The 26,258-nt window shown below is 40.6% G+C and overlaps 1 protein-coding gene across 1 annotated transcript; it reads left to right on the forward strand.

Moving 5' to 3' along the window:
- Positions 1–351: 351 nt before the first annotated feature.
- On the forward strand, positions 352–24,299 carry TNFSF11 (TNF superfamily member 11; the record flags this gene model as incomplete). Its single annotated transcript, XM_080613221.1, has 5 exons — positions 352–576; positions 8,432–8,599; positions 15,518–15,563; positions 15,646–15,744; positions 23,878–24,299. 5 exons carry the CDS (start codon positions 352–354, stop codon positions 24,297–24,299), a joined length of 960 nt encoding a protein of 319 aa, XP_080469347.1.
- Between the last annotated feature and the right edge of the window lie 1,959 nt (positions 24,300–26,258).

Here is a 26,258-nt window from a genome sequence, read left to right on the forward strand (position 1 = left end):
GGAGCAGCACCGACCACGATCGCCGGGCGACCTGCCCCGCGGTGGAGGCCGGGGCTCCGGGGGCAGGGGCGGGGCGGGCCCGACCCGACCCTCCCGCCGCGGGCCGGCGGGGGCCGGTCTGTGCCCGGGGAGGGGAGGGCAGGCCAGGCGAGGAGGGGCGGTGATGATATGTGCGGCGGCGGCGGGGAGGGCAGGCAGAGGCACGACGCCCTGGGCTGATTGGCCGCCCAGTTTATAAGAGGTGCCCGGCCGGGGCTGCGGGGTTGTTTGCCGAGGCTGGGGAGCTCCGCCGAGCCGCTGGCCGCCTGTGGAGCCGACCGAGCGGAGCGGTGCGGAGCTGCCCGTGGCGAGATGCGGCGCGCCAGCCGAGACTATACCAAGTACTTGCGCGGCTCCGAAGAGCTGGCCAGCGGCGCCGCACACGAGAGCGCCCAGCCGCCGCCGCCGCCACCGTCGCTGCCGCCGGCACACCCGCACCCGCCTCCCGCCTCCCGCTCCCTCCTCGCCGCTCTCGTCCTCCTGGGGCTGGGGCAGGTGGTCTGCAGCGTCGCCCTCTTCCTCTACTTCCGAGCGCAGGTAAGCGGCGCCTCTGCTGGCGGCGGGGTGAGGGTCAGGGGGTCGGCTTCACACCTTGCAGAGGGGGGAAGGTCCTCGCGTTGGTGGAACTGAGGCAATTAGTACAAAAGAAAGTCAGATAGCACCTTTGTGTGACTAAAAAGTTGGCCTAGCTTTGGGAGAGGGTCGGTCTGTAGGGCTCCCAGTACCCAGCCCACCATGTGCTCTTATCCCCTGGTCACTGGAACTACTCAGCTTGAGATGTTTATTCTAGGTAGTGCTCCTGCCTGCGGGTGTGTATTGGTGCACTGGGTCTATTGGTGAAGTCGGACATGAGGAGTCACAAACTTGGGAAGCAGCTTCATGGTCGTGCAGGGCTGCATTTTTTAATGATCAACTTTCAGTCATTTACCTGACAGGGGATTGACATGGCTGAGGTCTTTGACTGCCATAGGTGTTTCACCAGTGGGAGAACACCTTTAAGGAAAAAAAAGCCACCACGCAACATCACTTGGAATCGTTCGTCCTTCAGACTGTGCAGGGGCACAGTGGAGCAGGGTCCCTGTGCGAGCGGGCGTTGGCTGGGGACTCATTCCTGATGGAGATCTGCCCCCTTGCCAGGCCCCAGGCCTGTCAAGGGATGCTTCAGAAGAGGCAGCAGTGCCTGCGGAAAGGAGCGCAGGGAGGCATCTCTGCGGGGGTAGATGAGGTGATGAGCGGGTCAGGCTTTCGGGGAGAAGAGGAGCCCGCCTCTTGGAAATGGCTCGGCTGGCTGGCAGGATTCACTCACTGCTGCATCTCCTATCCCGCAAGGCTGAGCCCTCTCAGAGGAAGTGGGGGACTGCTGACTGGTTTGCTTCTCAGGGTTAGGTGTTAGCTTTCTGCTCGGCTTTTTCGTTGCATGCTAATTCGTTCTGTTAGGACAGGTCTCACTGCCTTCATGGAAATGGTACTTCTGCTGTGTGTACTTTTCATTTGAAGTCAGTGGGGAGTGGAAACCTGTTTCTTTCGGTTTACTTTCTAGGTAAATGCACTTGTTCTTGATATACCACGCTGGATTTCTTAACAAAGTACACTCTGAAAACAGACTATACCTGCACAAAAGTATGCCCACTTAAACAGATGGATGACTATCAAATATACAGTAACACTGCAGATTGTTATGTAGACCAATTCATATTTTCTTACTGACGATGTCTCTGTGTTTGCCATTTTTAGAAAAATAAAATGGAACAGCAATACAGTGCTTAGTTAATCGTATCCTGTATGCTTCAGAAAAGTGACATTTAATTTCTGAGACTCATTGTAAAGTAGCTTAAAGCTACTTGTTTGCTTGACAGTGAAGTAAATTAACGCCTGCTTCAGCTTGTGGCAGAGAAATATTTTTTGCTTCAAGTCTGCATGAACTTGAAGACATCTTTGTCAAAACATAGCTCATAGAAATGCACAGCTATACATTAATTAGGAGGTTAGAGAGCCATTGCAATCAAAACAATGAATCAAAGTATACTTTTTGAAAACCCTATTCTTCCATCCTCTTTACCTTTCCCTTCCCTTATTAAGGACTCTTTCTGATAGGTTCTTGTCAGTGCTTCACACATGCCTCACATAAGCTAAAAAGAGCTTTCTTACCATCATGGATATTCTTCTTCTGCTTCCTTGATTTAAAAAATTACATAGCCTTGGTGTAATTCGGCATTTGGCAGCTTAATACTCTTGCAAATTTCTTGTTCATGTAGATTTGCAGTAATGCTGTTGGATGGAGTCCTTTGTAAACTTGAGCTTTCAAAACTCAAAAAGAGATGATGTAGCTAGATGTAGACTTGCCTGAAGTCATTGCCTGGAAAGTTTCTAATATAGAAAATATCTTATTTGCCATCACTGAAAAATATAACAATAAGTATACTTTTGAAGTAAGTACATAATTTACAATAATAACATATGGTAATCTGTATTTATTCACCAATTTCTTATAGTGAAATAAGATGAAAAAATATAGTAGGTCCTGCAGAAGTTAAATCTTATTCAACTGTCTTGAAGATTGCTTTATTTATATGGGACATGATCCAACCTTTTGGAAAGATTGCTGTCAGATTTAGTTATGTTAAGCTATCTCAATTTGTACTTTTCAGTACAAATTTCGGTATCTAAATTTGTACCTTAATAACAGAACTTAGTATTGTGATGTGTTTTGTTCAAATAATGGGAAGTCAGTAGTAGAAGCTGTGCATCAGAAGATTTCAATTGCTTGGCTGGTGAATTAACCAAATGTGAATTAGCAAGATTTGACTGTATAGGCTAATATTAAGAAATTCTACATTTTATAAGCTCTTTAAACTAAGAGGCTAAGTAAACTCTGACTCGGTTTTACCATGCATATTTTATGTGTATTTGCATAAAATCATTTGAGCTGGATCATGACACAATATGAGCTGAGACAATGGTTGAGGTTTTGGTTTTTTCTTAGTTCTGTTTATTTTGTGGCTTGAGCATTTGAAATTTCACAAGACACATAACTAAGACTGACAGTAGATTTTCACGGGTAAACACATGTTTGTGGCCAAGAAATAATGCAGTGCAATGCAGATGAGACAATGAGCTGATATAACTAAAAAAGAAAGAAAAAAGCTAAGAACTGGGTTTTACCAATATTCTCATAATAGTGTGCTGAAATGTAAAAACATTAAAATGCTGTCTCTAGCTTTTCTTTTTGGACCATCTTGTGCAGTGTACTGGATCCAGGAAATTGAACAATTCCAAAATGTAATGGACTTAAGTGTTTATTTTGCTTGTACTTCTTGAGGAATATTTGCTCATGACCAGTGAAAATGCCATGAAAATTTAGATAGATGGTCACAGTAGCTGGAGATCATCATGTAACAGAGGCTCATGCACAGCATAAGGTGAGAGAGCGAAGTATTTTATTTAACTGTCAGTGGTAAATGCTAAAGGATAGTCTCCAAAAGCTTTGCTTTTAAACTTTTCTTTCTGGCCCATTTCTTCAATGTACTTAGATTATAAAGGAGTGGGAATTTGATTGAACACCGACTGAACTGGATGGCAGTGGTACAAGATGCAAGTGCTCAAATAAAAATGTAGGGGCAGTATCTCTAACTCCCATAACAAATCCTAAATATTCTACCATACTGAGTAAGTCCCACTTGGATAAGTGGGGACCTGAGAGTCCGATTTTTATTGTCTTTTAATGCATCTGTGGAACTCTGGCTTTCATTAGTTTGTTTTTAAACAACAACCTTTAAGACTCCATCTAAAGTTCTGTGATCATTGTAGAGCAGTGTCTAGCAGAAAACTGCTTGCTGTGGGCCAGTAGCACTTTTGCAGGACTCCTTGGTGGTTAAGAAGGATTATGGAGTGCAAAGTCATATTTGATAATACGGAAATTGGTTTCAATTTGAAAATAAGTGCAAGTCTAAAAGTTAAACATTTATTTTAAGAGTAAGTACAGAATGTGATACTTTAACACTGCGTAACTGAGGTAACATTTAGGTAAAGGTGGCTGGAATGTATTGTGTCTTTTAAAACCAAACTGAATCTTTTTAACATTGGAAAACAGGTTCCTCTGTAAATTCATTTGGTCTCACCCACAATGCTGGAGTTCATTGGCTGTTCATGGCTGTCTAAGTTAGGTGAAAAGAGTCCAGAGATGCAGTGAAAGTGATGAGAGATGCTGAATATCAAGGGGCACAGAAAGATTTGATTTGATTCCAAGGTCAGACACAATGGATGCATGCACAAGAGTAACATAGGAAAAATAAGCTAGGCAGTCCTCTCTTTAAATAGGTTAGTTTCTCTAGGGTATTTAGTTTACTTTATATGTTAGAAAGCTTTCTTCAATACTTTTGATTGCATTTTGATGTTTCTTCAGGTATTAAATCTTTAGGACTTCCTGCTAAAGGTCTGTGCCTCGCAAGGTGGCAAGCTGGTGCTCGTAGAGCATTCTGGTATTTCATCTGGCTCTTCAGAAGTTCTTTTCAAAACATGCCCTTGAAATTTTTTTCTGTGCATCACTTCTTTCCTGCATTTTTGGTCTTGGTGCTTGGTGGTGTCTGTTTGCAGCCATGGCAGTTCAGTGCATGTTCTTTGTAAAGATAAAAGATCCAGGATTTCTGAGAATCCCTTTTCAGACAAGTGAGCTAATTTCCATGGTTAAATGTGGTGAAGAGCAAGTATTCTCTGAAAATGGTAAGAGCAATCTGATAGGTTACTTAGCCTGAAGATCAGAGCTTCACCTTATCAAACACTAGATCTCTAGAAACTTGCAGTTTGTCATGATGGGCTGCACAGCTTCAAGTTGCTGAAGCTATCTATCAGTTACAGTGTTTCCATTAAGCCTTCAATCTTTTAACTGTAGGTGCAGAGATGCTAGCGTTCTGTCTTCAGCAGATAAGATATAATCCAAGTAAGTGCTTCTGCACAATCTGCTGTTACTGTTCTGGCACAGTGTTGTATGACACATTTGACTGATAGCTGATGGGTGATAACTGTAAGTCTATGCTACACATGATTTGTCACGCTGGATACTCAGGCCTTTACAAATTTCATGATCTTTGTGTTGTAAAATCTACTTCTCTTGTCTACTTGTCTGGGATAATAGTCTCTCTTGTAGAATTACTGATAAAAAATGAGTATCTACTGGCAGTTATTTGCTGTGGTCTGTTGTCTCTAACAATATCACCAACATAAGAGGCTACATCTGAAATAATGGATCTTATTTTGAGTTCCTCAGGACAAGAGGCATACCAACAAACTGGAGAGAGCTCAGCAGAAGACTGTGATACGTAGGGCCTGTAGTGTATTGCAAATGGAGGACTGGATTTTTTGAACCTAACAAAGAACAGACTAAGGTCACAGAAGCTAATCACTGGTTTTGGCTACCTGAGGATAAAGCCAGGCTCTTCAGAAGAGTGCAGCAAACCTGAGAGGCACAATCATAAATTGCAGCAAGGAGAACTGTAGCTGGATGTCAAACCCAGTGCTTTTACACAGTAGAAGTGGTTAAATTGTAGGACAGTTTGCCAAAGAGATTGAAAGTCTCCATCAATGAAGATTTCACAAAGCTTGTCTAGATGAGGACTTGACCAACCTGATCTAAGTAACAAGTTGGCCCTGCTTCAGGCATGGGGCTGGACTAGAGACCTTCAGAGATTCCTTCCAACCAAGGGCATTCTGCATTAACTGCCTTTTAGCAGCTGTTGGTAAACATTTTGTGCTTATTTTTTTTCTTTCATTTTACAGTAATTTTAAATTCTGGGTGCTAGTGGAACATAGTGGGAGAGACGCTTTTAGGGTGCAGTCTTACAGTTGTTAAAGCTAGTGCTGTCATCTTGCTCATTCATTCATTCGTTCGTTCCTATGCTTGTCCCTGTAGTGGCTGTGATGCTTGTCTGATACCTGGAGTTGTTTTCATGGTGCAAAACTGTCAGGAAATTAGATCAGCAAAAATTCCTCACAGATTATTTATTTAGAAGAGAAGATTGAAAATCAGGAATGAAGTTTTGTGGTGAAGAAGGCGAAAGCACAGAGGTGTGGTTTAGATCATCTTAAACAAGTAATGAGGCCGTATGGCACTAGCTGACTTCAGAAATCATTAGTGTAGTTTTTAGTATTCAATTCATAGTATTAGCTATATATAGATTTCTTTTTGTATTCAGCTGTGTCATGCCAGGAAGATGTTACTGCCCCCGAGCCATTCTGTAACTCAACTCATCCACTCAAAGCTGTGGCATCTTCAGGTGAACCATTTCTGACCCATTTCATTCCAAATCTGCAGATTAACTGAGACAGCTAAATCAGGTCACAGAGGCTGACATTGGTCTGAATGAATCAGGCAAAAGCTTCTCATCTGGAGACTTCAGAAGGATGGTGATGGAGGAGGCAGCATTTGGTGTTGCCATCTGTGCAACAAATGTTTCTCTGCAGCGTGTGGAGGTTGGATGGCTGCCTGGCTGTTGTAGGCTTAAATTCACTTCTGTGATCCCAACCTTATGCTTTCAAGTTCAGTTCTTTTTTGGGTTAGGGAGTTGAATTGGTGTTCATGTGAACAAATGATGTAACATGTTTGATTCACTCTGGCTCTTCTATATTCTGCAAAACTTCTTTTTGATGTTCTGTTTTGTACAGTGCTATGTTAAAGGAAACTGGACACTGGAGGGGCACTATCCATAATGTCTTGGCATTCCCTCATTGGGATTATAAATAATATATTACATTTTGTAATTCAGATAAAATTGTTCCTTCCACCTTATGCAGAACGATAGAAGGAAATACTCTTGGTTAGACCAGCTGATAGTTAGAGAATTTAGACAAGGTTTTGAGTGCACAAACCCTTCTGCAAGCCTGAAGTAAAAGTGGAATAAATAAAGGTTGAGAACAATTGCTGAGAGTCTTAGGCCATCTCTGAAAGGTAGTGGTTAATCTTGAGTGTAAAGCATATACAGTGTGGGAAGAGAGAGTGAAATGGTTTGAACAATATTTATGCAATTAAGCTCTGCCAAAGCACAGTCCTAATCTTTGGAATACCCTTCCAGTTTATCTAACTGATAGAGTTCAGAAGTATTCTAAACTTACAGTTTAAAAGTATACTTGATTCAATTGCAAAGACTGATAGCTAAAAATATCTCACAGATATTCTATATTTACCAGTCTTTGTCCTATGAAACAGGTGTTTTGTGGTACAGTTTTACCATCTTTCAGTCTTCCTGAATTTGTGCTGTCTTATTTGATGGCTGTTTCACACAGCAATCTCTCTTGCACTCTGGCATGGTTTAACCCTAGCCAGCAACTAAGCACCACTCAGCCACTCACTCACAAAGCACCACCTCCCAGTGGGACAGGGGAGAGAACTGGAAGAGTAAAAGTGAGAAAAATTGTGGGTTGAGATAAAGACAGATTAACAGGTAAAGCAGAAGTCACGCACACAAGCAAAGCAATACAAGGAAGTCATTCACCACTTCCCGTGGTCAGGCAGGTGTTCAGCCATCCCCAGAAAAGCAGGGCTCCATCATGCATAGCAGTTACTTGGGAAGACAAACACCATCATTCTTGACATCCCCACTTTCCTTCTTCCCCCAGCTTTATATGTTGAGTGTGATGCCATATGGTGTGGGATATCCCTCTGGTCAGTTGGGGTCCATTGTCCTGGCTGTGTCCTCTCCAACTCCTTGTGCACCCGCAGGCAAGTCACTGGTGGGGTGTTGTGAGGAGTAGAAAAGGCCTTGGCTCTGTGTGAGCACTGCTCAGCAATAACGAAAACCATCCCTGTGTTATCAACACTGTTTTCAGCAGAAATCCAAAACACAGCCTCATACCAGCTACTGTGAGGAAAATTAACTCTACAGCAGCCAAAACCAGCACACTCACAAAATAGTTTCAGTGGTAACTGACTTCCATTCTTCTGTTTCTCCTCTTGAAGATGATGTGCTAGATGTTGTACATACTTTCCCCAAGTTGCTCTACTTGGCATTTGTGTGTCATCTTGCAAACTATAGTTTTGACAGATAGGACGGTTGTGCACATTGCCTGCTAAAATGTGATGTGGCCCTGAGTGGTTGAAAAATGGAATTCAGACTTATTGATTTTACTGTAAGACTGGAATTTATCTTTGACTTTTGAAAGTCACATATCTAGTCTAAGGTAACGAACTAGGCAGCTCCAAAAGACAATTCATTCTTCTATCTCACATGCCTGTTGGATGAAATGAACCTTTATGTGGGGAACTTTTTCTCTTTTCAGTGTTCACAGTGAAAATTTAGATAATAAACTTAAATAGGTTTCAAACTTGTTGAAAGTTCTTCTTGACTTAAATGCCCTTGGACAGACACTTAAAACTATGGTTGTACTTATATTTTTGTTTCAGATGGACCCTACTAGAATTTCAAAAGAACACGCACACTGTGTTAGAACACTTTTTGGTCATCTAGAAAATACAGATTTGCATGATACATCCTTTGAAAATCAAGAAGCAAAGTTAATGCCAGAATCATGTAGAAGCATGGAACAAGCTCTCCAAAGAGTTGTGCAGAAGGTAAGTGGCAGACAGACTGCGTGTTCCTTTATTTCCTGCTCTTGTTGACCTTAAGACAGTTTTTCCAACATCTATATTTGGATGTAAGTTCTGTAAAGTGTTTTCTGGTATTTGAATTATACCTGAAGCTGCATCCAAGATTTTGCCGTTTGTTTGTTTGTTTTGTTTTGTTGGGTTGTTTGTTTGTTTTTTGTTTTAAGAAAGGAAGACTTGGAAGTTGCACTGAGAAAACTGTGGTTGCAGTTAGTTGGTTGGCCATTCTGACATTCAGATGGGCCTGCATGGTAGTCATTTATCCTAATACTTCTATGTATTTGCCAATACTTTACATGTTCATAAAAAAAGGCAACTGCACATTTTTTTTAAAGCAATCTTCCTGACCTTTTCTGACAAGATTCTCCCAAGTCAAGATCATTGACAAGCAAAATATTGCCTGAAAAACAGAGGATGTAACATTTGCTCTCGTTGCTTGTTCTGCAGCTCATTTTTCTTTTTTGCTCACTTTGCCAGTTCTTTGTTCTGTGCAGATCGTTCCCACACTGGCAGAAGAGCTACTTTGCCAAAGCACAATAACTGGGCAGTCTTTGCCCAGCAGTTGAAAATAATAGCTTGTTCCCAAACAAATAACAAAAGCAGTCAGCTAAAGAAGTCAGACATAATGAAGAAGCCTTTCTAGGCAAGCTGGATGTATGTCACAGTCACCTCTTACTGCAGTTATTGCCTTTGATCTCTTTGCATGTTCGTAGTAGTGTTTAGTGCTAATTATGGGCTATCTAGCAACTAAATGTCTGCTATGGTATTTTGTCTTCCTGGCTTACCAGGCCCATTACAACTTCTTCACATCTGCATTCAGTAACACATCTGCATAGAACTGTCAGATTTTCATAGAGGATGATAGAAGCATAGAATCAACCAGATTGGAAAAGACCTTTAAGATCATGAAATCCAACCATTAGTGCAAGACTGTCAAGTCCACCACTAACCCATGTCACTAAGGGCCTCATCTACATGGTTTTTCAGCACTTCCAGGGATGGTGACTCCACACTTCCCTGGGCAGCCTGTTCCAATGCCGTATCACCCTCTCAGTGAAGAAATTTTTCCTAATATCCAACCTAACCCTCCCTTGGCACAACTTGAGGCCATTAACTTGAGCTGAACTCACATGCACTTTGCAGAGTGAATTGTATGTGAGTTAATTATATAGTACTTTAACTGTGTTAACACAGTGTTTGCTTTTAACAGAGTACCCTGGGTGACAGATCTTTTTGTGAATGAAAAGAAACCTAGGAGTTCATGTCTTGTCCCTTTTGCTAGCCACCTCCTTTAAAAACTTAAGGGTGTGTGTGGGGAAGGGTTAACTCTAGGATTAGTTCTTTTCCCCAGCATTTTATGGAGACTCTCACAGTATACCTAATTCTGCTCTGAGTGCTGCTTCTTCATGAGGCTCCCATGATAGAGTAAGGAGCTCGTTACAGTGAGTAGATGGGAAGCTCTGTATTCTGACCATTTGCTGCTGGTTACTCAACAAAAGCATTTGCTTTAGCTGAGGCTGCATATCCTGCCGTTCTGGATGGAGGTTAAATGCTGCAATGTCCGTGGCCAAGATAAGTAGTGAGTAGGGATAACTTTTTTTGGCTGATCACCATTATTTTGAGAACAATAAAATTTCCCTTGCCAAAGTAATCAGACTCCAAATTTCCTTTGAATGCAACAGAATGTATTAAGCAGTTGCATCAGTGTTCTGGATGCTTTGTCATCAGATATTGATGACACAGAAGAAAAATTTAGATAGGAAGATGCTTGCCTGGGCTACATTTGCATCTTTTTGGTACATAAAGGAACTGAAAGAAACGGTGTGAAAGCAAAATGCAAAGCTATACTTTATAATGTTCTGTTAGCTCTGCTACAATGAATGGCAGAGAAGCAGCTAAATCTTCCAGTTGTGGTAGTCCTTTATGTGTGGAAATGCGGCTAATGTGACTTGAAAGAGGTTCCCTATCTTCTGTGCTTTCTTCACATTCCTGAAGTCAAATCTAACCTGTGTGTCTTTTAAGAACCAGTATCCTTATTTGAATTGGCAGCTTGTGAAGTGACTGAAATAGAATATTTTATGTGTTATGTTTTGTGATTTTTCAGTATTTTGTCTTTTGCAGTTCAAGCTGCTCAGGAAATGAAAACAGACAACTTGCTTTTGCTCAGGTTTATGGTCTGGTTACAGCTTTAAGCTTACTGCAATGGTTCTCATCTCTTTTCTTTCCACACCTGTAGACCTAGTGCTTAAATGTAAAGCAGGGATTGTTGTTGAAAATGAAAGTGCTCTTATGAAAACCAGTGTAGTATGGCTGCAAGGCCCTGTCTAGAAATGTTTGTCTCCTGAAAAATAATTAAAGATTTTTTCTTTCAGTAAACATCTAATGGTGAACTCCTTAACATATTCCAGGATAAAAATACTGCTTAGGGAGCAGCTGACTCAGTCGAAAGCACATTTTCAATATTGCATATAAACTTTCAAACAGACAAATAATAAATTGCCCTAGTCTGTCTGTTTGCTTAATTTGTTTTGCATGTAACCTTAAAAACCTTTTAGCAGTCCAGATGCACTAACCACAGTTCTTACAAAGCCTGTTATGAGCCTGAATTAGAAAGGAGACTACAAACATATCTTGGGTCAATTCATAAGTAACTTTCCTTGGCATTGCTCCCAGCTTCTAGAAGCTTGGGGAGTTCAGGCGTAAATTAGTCTCCCACATAGCAACAGTGTACTTTGCTAGACCTCCAGGGCAGCGCTTCTAAAGAGATCTATATATTTAGGAGACATTTAAAGTGCTTGTAGTTATGGATGAAGTCAAAGTTTCATATGTGATTGCTCTAAGTTGTTAAAATTTCAGAGTTTCCATCCTACAAGCTTACATGCCTTTTTTTTTTTTTTTTTTTTTTCTCAGCAGGAAATAGACTACTCATTTGAATAGAGGTTGTAGTGCTGATCTCTAAACTATCTTCTCATGAATACTGGTTCATGTCCTTTCTATTTCACTTCCTTCCTGATTAGCATTCTTCATATTGCTGAATTTCTGGCAAGTTAATCAGATACTTCTTCCTGGTATTAGCTCAACTTAAAGCAGTCAGGTAGTAGAAGAAACAACTGCATAAGGGAGCTTTGAGATCTTAGCTGGAGTAGGACATGGATTTCCAGAGGGGTTCTCTTCTGATTGGTCTCAAAAGGCTACTGTAGCTGCTCAAAGTAGATACTGAGATATTGTAAAAGCAAAATAGAGGAAAAAGCATTCACAAATGTCACATGCTCAAATGTAGCCTTGTCTCTGCATCTTCCACATTGGACATAACTTGAAGAGCAAGAGATGTTTTTGGTTTGAAGATGCTGAGATGCTAAGAGTTAAAACCTGCACCCTGCTGTGGATGAAGAAACAGCAGCTCCTAACGTTCCAGGCACTTAATCATAGAATAGTTAGGGTTGGAAAGGACCTGAAGATCATCTAGTTCCAGCCGCTCTGCCACAGGCAGGGACGCCTCACACTAAACCATGCCACCCAAGGCCTCATCCAACCTAGCTTTAATGTATGATTCTAGCTTTTAAAATGTGAAAGTTTTGCATCTTCCCAATGGCTTCTTAAATTTTTTGGTTGAAGGATTTTCCTTTCTGTGACTGGCTGCTTCTCTGGTGTTTAAACAGTGACTGTATGAAGGAGGATGGAATGTAGGAAGCAGGCCAGCAGAGTTGACTTGGTGGACAGTAAGCAAGGGACGCAAAGGTGTGCAAGTGCAGCTTATCTTAAGACTAACAGAGTGATGTGATTTTTTTGTGTACAATTTTGCTAAAAATAACTCAACAGCTTGGTGGCACACATGATTCTGTGGGTGGCAGTCTTAAGAGAAATCACTGCCTATATTTTGTCAGCAGTTCTCATTCCATTATAGCAGTGTCTTAATGACAGGTTCTATTGAGCTGTTTCTGTTTTCTTAATGGTAGTGTGGATTGTGATTAAGTGTTCTTCAGGGTCAAAAGCAAGTACATGCTGAAATGCTTTTCTAAGGTAGGTTGTATGTAAGCTATTTGGAACTGTAGAAACATTAAATAAAGTACCAACAGAAGTGCTGAACTACTTATTCCTCAGGAGGAAACCCGCAGCTCCATTTCTGTTATCTAGGGACTAGTTCATGTATTTCACCTTCCTTCTGGAAGCCTGGGCAACAGAACAGAAATGAATATGAAAATTACGTGTGGCTGGTGAGAATAAAGTAAAGAACTTCACAGTAGTACAGTGTTTGGAGGATGAAGGATTTCTGTTTTCTGGTCACAGGCTGGCCGCTTCTAGTCCAATGACAAGCATACACAAGAGTCTATGAACATGAGCCAGCCTCCAGCTTTTCTCAGTGTGTTAGTGTTGGGCTTATGCTTATAATCTGTCTTTTGGTGTAATGATGCTTCTTGCATTCCTAATTGCACAGTAGCATAGCTACTACAGGAGAGTGTTCCTGGCAGAGTGAGATGCTCTCAGGAGACAGGAAAGTAGTCTCAAGACCATTAGGACAAAGGAGAGTTGTGGACCCAAGTTTTCCCTGGTAGCTGTTCTGCTTATCAAGTGATGTTGCAGATGAACAGCACCACCAGCAGTGAGAAAGAAAGCAGCTTAGACTGCATTTCATGAGGACCACAGCCTTTCTGTGTGAAAGATAAGCTGAGTCACACTGCTAGATCTCAGGTGAGGTACACAGCTGCTCAAGCTAAAGCATCTTTGGAAATGTGCAGAAGCAGAACTCGATACTCCTAATAATAATGTAGGTTAGGAGGAAGATGGTCATTGGCCAGTTCAGGGACTTCAAGGGCTGTGCAGTTACCAACCATGACATTGGTTTTTTGTTTGGTTTTTTTTTTTGTTTTGTTTTGTTTTTTTTTTTTTTTTTTTTTTTTTGTTTTTTTTTTTTTTTTTTTTAGTACCAATTTAGATAGGAGAGATTAAAATGTACATAGCTCTTTTTGCATCTGCCCAGTAGGCTCTCCAGGCAAGGACATTATCGCATCCCCCAGAAGTAAAGGATACAAAAGCAGACTCCACTTCTTGAGATGTTTCCATTAAGTAAGAAAACAAAGGAGTCTTCCCTTTCTAGGGAAAGGATTGGGAGTAGGTGTGGTGCAGTAGTCTCTGAGAGTGTGGTTCATCTCCCCATCTCTTTTACTTTTTCCTGTTCTCTTCTGAAGCTTTTGCCACTTTTTGCAGTATGTACATTTGCAATTTTTTGTTGTCTTCTTACATCTGATGAAGTTAAAAAGCTCTAGTGTGGCTAGAGGCTGATGCTGGTGTGCAGCTCCGAGAACTGAGCTTCATTTTCATGCTTCTAGAACTGACATTGTAGTAGGAAGATCAGAGAGGGAAAGTGAATGTAAATGGGGGAGGTGGATGTGAGTTTTGCTTCTTTTGAAGCTGAGATTCTTCTGCTTTTCTTCTCATCTCTACAGCAGAAAGCATATTAATAATTCTTATCTACAAAATCAGCATCTCTCTGCTGAAATATTACACTTTGATAGTCATAGTACAACTTCCATACTGCTGTGGCTTTTCATTTTGGTTTAACATTTAAACACCTACTGAAAGGGGAAAGTGAGAGTAATAAATGCACTGGTGAAGGCATTATAGGTTTCACTGTGGCTGCAAAATTACATAAAAGCAGGACTTTAGGTGTTTTCAGAGCAGGAGTTCGAACTCTAAAACACCGCAGTGATTGAGAGCACAGTGGAACATTGCTGATCTGTCCAAATCTGAGGCATATTGCATATATATGGTATTGAATCAGACAAACAGCAATGCGTTTGACATAAAGACAAAAATGAAAGACCATTTTTAGGTTTCAATAATATGATTTGCTATCTTCAGCAAAATGGTTCCTTTTACTAAACATCTTCTTGATGGCTCCATGGTATGAAGTATTATGAATAGTAAGTATAATATTAGCTCTGTTATTTAGGAAACAGAGATGAAGAGAATCATGGAGAAACACGACAACTGAGGATTGCACTTAATATTACCAAGACTCAGTCTGGGCTTGTAACAACAGCATGCTTAGATTTTTGGGAAGTGCTATTTGTTTCCTCAAGAGGAAGCAGTTCTGAATTGCTAAAAGCAAGGCTTTTTGTGATGCCTGATGTCTGTTACTTGTGCTGTTCTTGTTTTTGGGTAGCATGGGTTTCATTCATGTTAAAATTCATCTGCAGTTTTGAAAAATGCACTCTGGCACCCTGTCTATTTGTCCCATTAACAGAGAGAAAATACTTAATCCTTCAGTTCCAGATGCTTAATCCTTCAGTTCTTGCATACCTTTTTAGAAGTGAGCTGTGATTATAAAGCCTTGTAGTCTTTGAACTGTCCTTGCTAGTGGTCAAGTGTGAGGGTTGGAGGTTTTCATTTATCTCATCACAAATGAAATTCAGAGCTTAGCTTTCCTTAGTCATTAGTGTGATTACACACCAGTCCTTACGCAGAAGTGTCTCTTTCATGACCTTTTGATCCCAAGCATTTAAATCAGTTCGTAAAGTCCATTGTTTTATGTGATGCATTCTTACCAGTCATTGTTCCAGCAGAGAAATATCCTAAGTGCAATAAGTAAGAAAGGTTGTCAGTGTCTTGTCAGCACTACTTAAATAAATACTGCAGTGATTATACACACCATCATTCCTATCCAGCTTCATCAGAAGTATTGGACAGAACAAGTAATTTGATTGTGGCAGCTAATCTGTGTGCTCATATTATACATCATGTAAATATGAGAATGTATATCCTTGGCATCTGAATATACTGTTAGTAGAACATACACAGAGAGTGCTGAAGTTGTGCAAGCTATCTGCAATATGCAGTATTACAAAACCAAGACAATATCAAAGCAGTGGTTCTTTCTCATTTTAGGAAGTCCTGCGTGTCAGGGGAAGAGCACCACTAAGACCAGAAAAAGGTATGTGCTGGTTTATGAATAAGAAATATTTTACTTCTACTTAACTCATCTTTCTGAAGTAAGGAAATTCTTTTATCTCTAGCTGCAATGGAGGCATTAGGAATGGATCTGTACAAGAGAAACAAACCTGAGAAGCAGCCATTTGCCCATCTCATTATTGATGATAAGAATATTCCATCTGGTAAGTTCAATTTTAAGTGAATATTTTCAATGCTACCATAAATGTATTGAACAGTGAAGTAATATGGAAATAATTCAGCAATATCTGCAACAAACTGGAATTTCAGAAATTACTTTTTCTAATGAGAATAAATTGGATGTGCTAGAGTTTTGGCGGTAGCAAGGGTAATGCTAACAGTAGGATAGCTCCTGTTTGCCTTGGGTCTCTTATATCAGTCTCTTATGTGCTGAGTGGCCTCTATTTCAAATGACCAGTTTTCACAATCAAGCTCTGAGGGCTTGGCCTGCCTCTTTGTGCTGTCTTCAGGTGAGGAATAAAAATATGCACTGAATGTTTTTCTCTGATATTTCTTATTTTCTTTGGTTAGTAGGGGTCAGCTGGAGTTCTTCACTCACACTGGACATCAGCTATAGGTATACATGCACACGTATGTATGCATACATACACAGCACAAAGATTGGACAGAATCCAGGTCTTGCAGGCTGGAAGATGTTTTCCCTCCATTGAGTCTAAGATTTTTTTGGTCCTGTTGTCAGATAAAGAAACGTGTTGCCTTCTGTTGTAAAATTCAAGAATGTCTTATGTCCACCTATTCAGTCCTTTATAGCAACCCTCCTTTTGTGTGCTGAAGTGTAACCAGAACTGTACTGAGTGATGCAGCATTTGTCTTCAGGGTAGATCTGGAGGTTCAGAATCTTGTCTGAATGTACAACACATGGGCATGTCAGGTGCCTGTCACTGGAAAAACTTGCCATAAAGGAAGCACATCTTTTATTTTGGGGTGTTAAAAACCTAGAACTGCAGTCCCAATGTCATTATAGTAACTTACCTGCAAGTTCCCTGCCCTCTGTGAGTACATTGGACTCTCAGCATATGGCTGAATTTACAGCAAGTGTTAATGGCATATTGAAAAGGTTTATTATATTCCATTCATTGTCACAGGGCTGGTATAGACTTTTTCCCATAAAGACTCCAAGGGCCTTCCTGATGTTCAGACGTGCCAAAGCTTCACAATGATCTGTCTGCATCCACCTAGTCCAGGAGCAGGAAGATCAAAGGTCCTAACGTTGTACTCTGAGCAACAGAGTTTCTTGTCAGTGTATTGACTTCGATGCAGTATGTTTCTGAGCTATTCAGTAGGTGAAAATATGTTCCTGTGGCTTTTATCTGCCCCTGTAGTAAGAGAATGGCATTCTTTTATCTTGCCAGAGCTTGTATTCTCTACCCATAGGTATTTTTGGATGGCTTTGGGAATATTTTTGCTAGTACAATATGAGGGAACGGGACACAAGTTTGCCTTAGAACACTCTCCAGAGGAAAAGATTCAATCCTACAATTTTAAGATATTTTAGTACCGTTTCCTCTTTTGCCCTGAGGCACTGTCAGTAGAGATTTTTCTCTCTGTATCTCAACACAACAATCATCATTGATGTAGTAGAAGTAAGCCAGGATATTTTTCTGAAGCTATCAGGCAGAGGATCTCAAGATAGGAGGGGACATTGATCACCACTGTCTTCCTCTGAAGCTGTATACATTCTGCAGAACTCCTTGCTAATTAAGCTTTGTGCTTTGCTTTTCTGTTTTATGTAACCAAACTGAAGGGGAATGCTGTGTTGAGGCTTGAAATCTGAGATTTCAGCAGTGTGCACAGTAATACCTTGCTCTTGCACTATTTAAAGACAAACCACTTCTTCACAGTTTCTTGACTGGAGGGGTAGGATCCTTTCTCCCTTCGAGTGTATTGCCACTGCCAAGATCCACAGGTTTATAAGCAGAGAGCTTGAGCAGCTTGTAAGATGGCAGTCAGAACTTCTATAAGCTTTCTTATCAGCTCAAATGCCTTCCGACCAGCTTCTATTTCAATCAGATTTTGGGTTTTGGCATAAGTCAGTAGTAGAAGATGCAGGATCAGTGAACTTATCTTAGCATTTTGTCTTTGGAAGAATTCAATTAATTTGCTAATCGTAGAGACAAATCACTTACGTTTACAGAAGTGGAGTGTATCAGTGTCACACTTCATGAAATTCACCTATTCCTGAGGGGAATTTATTTGCTCTCTACCTGGATGTTGCTGTAAATCATATTTTTATCGGGATAGCAGCTGATAATTTTTACTGTTGTGCATCATGGCATTAACCTTCAAGGAAGTGATGTAGCACATCTGGGGGTAATCGCAAGAGAGGCATTGCTATTTCTGTCTTCACTTATTGTTTTTTGATAGCACAGAAATACAGTGCCTGTGACAAGAAGCTGCTTTGTTTCTCCTTGGAGCATATCAACCCCTTACCAATGTCATGAGTTGGACATACTTCCCACTGATCTGGCACATATGGCTTCTGCCTCTTTTGGAAGAGCCAGGATATTACATGAGCACAGCTTCTGCAGTCCTGTGGGCATTACAGCAGTGAGGGGCTGGATGCTTATGGATAGCTGGATCCCTGAACCTACTGGTCATGAGACACATTAGTGTCATGCTCACTAGTATGAGGCAGTACCCACTTGGGTGTGTGGCATAGGGGTTAATGACAGGCATAAAGGATGAAGAATTTGCCTGAGGGTCAGTGGGAATTTTTCTCTTTCATCCTGTTTCCTATGACTGTAGTTTCTGTGTTCTTCCCCTGATTCCTTAACCTACATGTCTGAAATCTTTCTAAATTGTTTTAGGCCATCTATGAGTCTGGACAGATCTGTTCTTAGTATTTTAAGGTTCTCTACTAAACAATGTCAGGACAAAAAGGAAATCGGTCTTCATCACTGTCAAACAGATCTTTATTTTAAGACTTTGCCACTGGATGCCCTTCTTGAGGGGGCGCTGAGCAGAATCTGTAAGAGAACATGTTCCTTTTACCTGGTTCACAATAACATCAAGCCCCAAATACACTATTGCAGCTGGGGGGAGTGCAAGGGAGGGGGAAAATAACCCTTTCCAGATCTTGATGTCCTCACCTGTCATTTGGCTGCAGAAGCCATAGTGGTTTGGCTTGCTTTGTGTATTTTTTAGGTTAAAGCTGTATGCTTGCTGGTTGTATTTTACCAGAGCTCACTATAAATGCTACCTAGGTTTTAAATGAAAACAGTGAATTTTAGTTTATAAATTGATTACAGAAATTAGTCACAGTTTAAAGGAGAAAATCACAGACAGAAGTAAATGTTAAATATATCTTTGGGATGTGAATTGATACCTTTAGCTGTCTAAAGAAACACTGTAGTATTCTGAGCTATTTACAGCTGCAGGTTCAGCTTAACTGCCCTTTGCCTCCCAAACAGTTTTTTCAGAGCAAATAGTGCTTTGGTCCTTCCTTCAGGTTTTATTTATACCTGAAAGCTACTGGGATGCAAAGGAATTATCAGTACAGGGCTGCTTTCTCGTCTGTTCCCCTACTATAATTTTCCTTCTTACTAATGAATTTTATAGATGCTCATTAGTATTACTCTTAGTTCATGCTCACAAATATACAAGACATTGTTTTGATTTGACTTCAGTTACCAAAAAGCCTGTGTATTATCTCGTCTTTTTTTTATAATGCTTTTTACCATACTTGGAAGGTTATTTTACTCATTATCTGTCTGACCTCTTCCTTCTCTTGTCAATGTGACTTACCTATGCTTTTTTTTCATGGCTCCATAGTAAATTTTATCACAGAAGATACTGTATTGCAGCATTTCTGACTGTCCCATGGCTTGGGTTGTGTTTCAGAGTTTCTGATACATGGACAATTGACTTGGCATTTGTAAGCTCTGGTTTTCTCCTTTGCCTGTGTTCTGGGGTACGAATTGTTTTGGTGCCTCTAAATTTAGGTGTATTACCGCCAGAACTGCTGAGAGCCTGCTCGCTCCTTCCGTTGAAGGTTGCATGGCATAACTCCCACAATTCCAACCAGTACATCTTTGTGCTGTGCTGATGGCTGTGGCATGCCTCTTCTGAAGCTCTGAATTGTGGCAAAATGCTCATCTGCCTCATTTAATACGAACATAGCATTGCAATTTATGTTTGAAGGGGACTTCTAGACGTTACCTAGGCTGAAATCAAATAGGGTCAGAACAGTTAGCATCATATTCCACCATCCCTTGGTCTGTCCCTAGCACCTAACTGTGGCTGAATGATGCATATTCCCCTTAATGCCAAAGAAGCGTGAACAAACTTCCCTCAGAGTCCCTCTCAGGATCTCAATTATACGTGACTGTGGTACCTGTTTTTTCTCTTTCCCCTTCTTCAACAGAAAATCGTGCATTCCCACTAAGGATTTCTTCAAAATTGCTACTTGATTAATACTGGCAACTTCAAAGTTTAAAGTAAAATCTGCTTAGCAACTACTAGGTGTGCCACCAGTCAGTCATAACATATCAGCATTCCTTTCTGTTCCATCATATATATATACATTCCTGTGCTGTTTCTCTGATGTGCCCTTCCTCTGATCCAGGCAGTGGTTTCTTGCCTATCCTCCTGGCCTTGAAGATAGCTCAGCCTCCTTGGGGCAGTATTTCTGGCAGACTTAACACTGCACAAAAAGTTCTATAACTTCCTCAGGTGTCCCCAGTGCTTCAGAGGTGTACTCTGGCAGCCCTAGCTCAGCATCTCTTGCAAGTGAATAATTCTGGGCTAAGAGTTTTAAGATCTTAGTGTCACTTCCAATTAATTGATGGTTTTCAGAGGCTTTTTTTGAGGCACTGCATGGAAGAAGGCTTGTATTATTTCTACCTGGCTGCACTGGAGACATGGGAGAAATAACTATTTATCATTTGCCTTTGACAGCTTGTGCTTTGCTCAAGTCTTTGTGAAAGAATGCCAGCAGCTTTTTGTTCTGGACTATTGAAGTATTCCTCTCACATGCAAAACTTACTTCCCCTTGGTGGTTAGGGAAGAATCATAGCTCTGAAATTCCCCTGTCTCTAATTCTACTCACTCATTTCTGCACAAATAAATCCAAGATGCATCTTTTTAACTAATCAAACATACCTGGGGCATTTCCCCAGCATGCTTGTGAGCACTGGTGGTTCTGGAGTATGCCTTGATACATACCTGAAGGGGCTGCTCCCTGACATGTGCCATGGAAAGTTTGGAGGTAATAGATAGTTTTGGTTTAATGTTGGGAGAATAAAGTATCAAATATTCCAAGCAGGCTTTTAGATGTACTGAGAGTCAAAGGTGTAAGGTCCTCCTGTGCCTGTGTGTACAAATTTTTGTGGGAAGGAGCAAATGGAGTTAGTCTTCTGTACTGAAAATCGCTATTTTTTAGGAGAACAAGTTGGCCAGCTCTCATCTGTTGTGTTATGCCTAGTGTATTACACCAAATAAATAGTAGTGTCAGTGGCTTGTGCATATCAGGAAGGGTCAGGGGCTGCTTGGCTTTCTCAGGACAGTGGTGTTTCCTCTGCATGAGCTTGCTCTTGGGCCTTGCCTGGATCTTCTTTTCCCACTCTTGCTTATTCTGCTGGAGCGGTGGAAGGGACTGTGGGATTTGTGCTGCAGGGCATGCTCCTCCACAGAAAATACTGTGATAAACTTCTACATCATGCATGTGCTGTAGTAGTAATGCTATCTGGGCTGGTGTTGCAGGCTATTGCATAACTCTGTGCTACCAAAACCAATCTGAATGTCAAATGTGACTAGGTTTGGGAGGAAGACTCGAATGCTCTCTTCCAGTGCCTATCTGACTTGCTGCCAGACCACTTTTTAGCACAGCCTCAATAGTAGAATCATAGATTAGTTCAGATTGGAAAGGACCTTAAGATCATCTAGTTCCAACCCCCCTGCCATGGGCAGGGACTCCTCACACTAAACCGTGTCATCCAAGGCTCTATCCAACCTGGCCTTGAACACTGCCAGGAATGGAGCATTCGCAACATCCTTGGGCAACCCATTGCAGTGCCTCACCACCCTTACAGTAAAGAACTTCTTCGTTGTATCTAATCTAAACTTCCCCTGTTTAAGTTTGAACCCATTACCCCTTATCCTACTACTACAGTCCCTGATGAAGAGTCCCTCTCCATTACCCCCTCATGCCCTGATCATCTTCATGGCCCTCCCCTGGACTTGTTCTAGCTGTTCCATGTCCTTTTTTTGGTTGAGGACACCAGAACTGCACAGGATCTCATCAAAATGACATCTGAGACTTGACCCAGCTTCAAATCTCCACATGATGATACAAATGTGGCTATTTGGTGACAGTATCCAGGAGATGCCTTTTAGGCCAGAGTTGTGGTGGACATTTGTAGCTGTATGTGTGAAGTTAACTTTCAGATACAGTGATAAGCTTACAAGCTAATCAGAACATCTTCTGTCAGCTCCTTTTTGTTTTCTTCACAAAGCATTCAGTCACCTTAACAGATAAGGAACAGCTTCCCGTTTACCAGGCCACCATCATGCAGGCAGAGCTAAAAAGGCTTAAGTGTACCTGTGTTGTGGTTTAAGCTCAGCCAGCAACCCAGAACCACGCAGCTGCTTGCTCACTCCCTGCCCTTTCCTCCTCCCTCTCCCAGAGGGACAGGGAGGAGAATAGAAAGAATGTAACTCCCACGGGTTGAGATAAGAACAGCCCAGTAACTAACGTATAACACAAACCACTACTGGTACTACCAACAATGATAATGACAAGGCAAATAATAAGGGAAGAGAATACAACCGCTCACCACCTGCTGACTGATACTCAGCCCGACCCAAGCAGAGATCTAGCCCTTCCAGGTAACTCCCCCCAGTTTATATAGTGGGCATGATGTGCTGTGGTATGGCATACCCCTTTGGTTAGTTTGGGTCAGGTGTCCTGTCTCTGCTTCCTCCCAGCTTCCCCTACTCCCTGGCAGAGCATGAGACTCAGAAAATCCTTGGTCAGACTAAACATTACTTAGCAACAACTGAAAACATCGGTGTTATCAGAGCTGTTCCCAGGCTGAGTCAAAAACACAGCACTGCACCAGCTACTAAGAAGAGAAAAATGACTGCTACTGCTGAACCCAGGACAACCTGTTAGAAAGAACTCGATAATGCTTGTTTGCATATATTAATTCTATTAATCTGCCTTTTTTGGTAGTTGGATTAGGTGACACTTGCACATGTATTTTGATTCACGCATGCATGATGTTCTATGGTGAGACAAAGAACATCATCATTTTCTTTCCTAATCTGTGGATCTTCAGCTTAAGTCAACTTGAACAGGACTGTTCTCTTCCAAGCATGGAATATCAGCTCATTGTTTATAGTTTGAAACTCAAGATACTTCAGAACAAATAAAAATAAGAAAAAGAAAAAAAAGTGCAATGCATCCAGAGTCACATGTGTCTTCCTAAAGCTCTTTTTCTAAGACCTTCTACTACATGTTAGGCAAAGAATCTGAGTTTACCTTCTGAACAGCTATAATTGACCAACTACTGTTGTATTTGTACAGTTATCAAAGAATTAGGATTATGCTAATTGTGGAGCCTTTTTCTGATATGTGCAAGCACTAAGTTAAATCTAAATATTGGCTTTGCATAAAAAGTTTGTTATGTCATAAATTCTTGAAGTGTTATCTGAAGTCTAGGTAACTTATTGTGTAGTACTAAAGATGCACAATTGTGTTGATTTCTTTCCCCATTATTTTTGGTGTTCTCAAATGAAACTACATGTACCTTTGTGCCACTACAGTCACGAGAACATAGCGTATAGGAAGGTTTCATCAGTTTATGAAAGTAATTATCAGTTCAACATGGCTTCAGGTTTTATTTAGTTACTCCTTGCAAACACTTAACAGGTTAAAGACTAATAATAAGATTTGCTGTTTTATCATGAGTAATTTTTCTTTTCAGATTCCTCTGAAGTATTTGTTACTTGAATAAAGTTTTAGGTGGAATGCAATTTCTATACAGAGCTCATTGCATAATTGCTTAGCATCATCAGACTATTGGCCAAACAAGTGCTTTGAATGATGGTCCAGCAAATGTTCTGGTGGGAGGACAGACAGTTATAAATAGCAAACCAAATATGGCAGTACATGATGAAAAAAATGAAATTTAGGAATTATCATAATTGTCTGATATTAACTTTAGCCTATGTAACTGTAGTTGCTATTGATTCTAAAACCCCAGAGGTTGCTTTCTGAAATGTTGGGGGTTGTTAAATGTTTATAAATAACTTTTTTTTTTTCCTCCCCTCTTTAGGAACTCGCAAAGTGAACCTCACATCCTGGCATCATGACAAAGGCCAGGCAAACTTATCAAATATGACATTCAAAGATGGAAAGCTGACTGTAAATCAAGATGGCTTTTACTACCTTTATGCCAACATTTGTTTTAGACATCATGAAACTTCAGGAAACCTGACTAAAAGAGGGCTCCAGCTGATGGTATATATGACGAAGACAAACCTTAAAATAAGGCGCTCTGATGTTTTGATGAAGGGAGGAAGCACCAAATACTGGTCAGGGAATTCAGAATTTCATTTTTATTCTGTAAATATAGGGGGGTTTTTTAAATTAAAATCTGGTGAAATGATAAGTATCCAGGTATCAAATCCATTGCTACTGGATTCATCACAAGAAGCAACTTATTTTGGGGCATTTAAAGTTAGGGATTTAGACTAAATCTTTTTTCAGTGTGCTGAAAATTGAGTTTTTAGTCGTCCAGAAACAACTTGAAGACAGAACTGAAAATCTTTTGCAACCCAATTGCATCTCTATAAGCCATATATCTCTAAAGACACGTTTTGCCCTATGCTGACTCCAGCAGGAGTCCCACAAATGCATAGAAGGACAAAATCACTTAGTTCTCCTGATTCGGTCTTACAGCAGTTTTACTTCACATGTCTTCACTGGTTTCAGTAGAGTCATTACGACTTTTGCATTCGTGTAGTTGAAATCAGAGCAATTATTATTGAACTTCTGCTTCCAAGTTCTGCCCTAACTCTTTAACCTGTGCTGCTCTTACTCATTTTGGCACAAACATAGGAGAGGACAAAACTTGGCTCCCAACTTGCATTGGGGTTGAGCATTCTGACCCTGGAATGGCAAAGATTATGAAAGTGTGACTAATCCCATTGCATTTGATGTGGCTTTTCACATGCTTAGTTAAGCCTGTTCTTGCTTTGCTGGATTAGGGTTGGAGGGCTCAGGCTGTGGCAGAAATGAGTTGCAGAACACCTAAACAGTTCAGCCTAAATCTTTATCTGATTGAAAGTTCTAAAAGGTTAATTACAGGTCATTTTTATTATTGATGCACAGTTAATTGCAAATATAGATTGCCAAAATACAGTGTGCCTTTAAAGTATTACATTGTGCCAGAACCTGCAAAGACATTTTTTAACCGAAAAGTATGTATTTTTATATTCTGTAATATCTAAAGTTATATTTCAGGTGTAATGTTTTGTGTAAAAAAAAAATAATTGTAAATTATATTGTCCTATAGTATTTGATACAAAATATTTAAAATCTCTTGCTGTTTGTATATTTAATGTTTTAAACTGTTTTTAATGTACAGACATGTTAAACTGGTGCACTTTTTAATCCCAATGGGAAAATTTGCAGCTAAAAGAGGTTGTTTGCAATTAGCAAATGTAATATATACCTTTGTTCTTTTTAACTTAATAGATTTCTGTTAAACTTGTCAGTGTTACTGGGAGGGGGAGAATCACACCAATGTCATGAATAATTACACCAGAATGCTGGTCACTGGGTGCCTTTCAAACCTGGAGGGTAATTGACATAACAAAGCTGGCATTGCCTACAAAAAAAAATAAGAAATTAATACATATTAAGCCACATAAATGCATTAGGGGTATTTATAGAATCATAGAATAGTTAGAGTTACTGAACAGGCATATTTTCCTACAAGAAAATTTGCAAGTTATAAATTCTGCAATTGAGTAATGACATTTTTAGCTTAGTTTCCTGAAAAAGTGACCCTTATGTCATTGCTTTGGCTGTCCTTGTCCCCCCTTCTAGCTTTTAAAACTCTGCACACCTTTGCCAGGTGAACAGCAGTGTGAAGAGGTATTCTTACAGGTTTTATGAGAACAGACAGCTGAGAACAACTCAGCCATTACACAGTACTTGTCAGTGGCTGGCCACTGTTCATATTAGCCAACAAATTTAGTAGAGGGAGACTCCTAGCTAGCTGCAGTGTGTGGTGTCGCTTGCGTAGTTGCTTGGCCAAAAGAGGTAGGTGGATGGAATCTGAGGGTGGGTGTGGGGGACACAGGAGAGAGCTGCAAATACTACAGGTGATGTATAGAGCAGGGAGCATTAACTTAATGGGAAAGGAATGGGTGAGGTTTTAGGAGTGTTTGTGTGCTCTAGGAATGATGTGAGGATAACACGCTCTTTAATGTGGTAGGAATCAGAGAAGGCAAAAGACTCAAATCTGTAGGAATTGAGGCTTCATACAAATCCTCAGGCTCTTGTTTATTTTGTTGCTGTAAGGAACTGAGTTGAATTCAAGCAATTATTTTATACTGTATAATAAACATTTCTTTTTAATATTAATGTTTTCCTACAAAATATATTTCTAAGAAAAAAAAGAAAACCAGCCTTTGTGATTTTTTTTTT

Source organism: Psittacula echo, assembly GCF_963264785.1.
Source record: "Psittacula echo genome assembly, chromosome: 3".
Lineage (NCBI taxonomy): Eukaryota > Metazoa > Chordata > Aves > Psittaciformes > Psittacidae > Psittacula > Psittacula echo.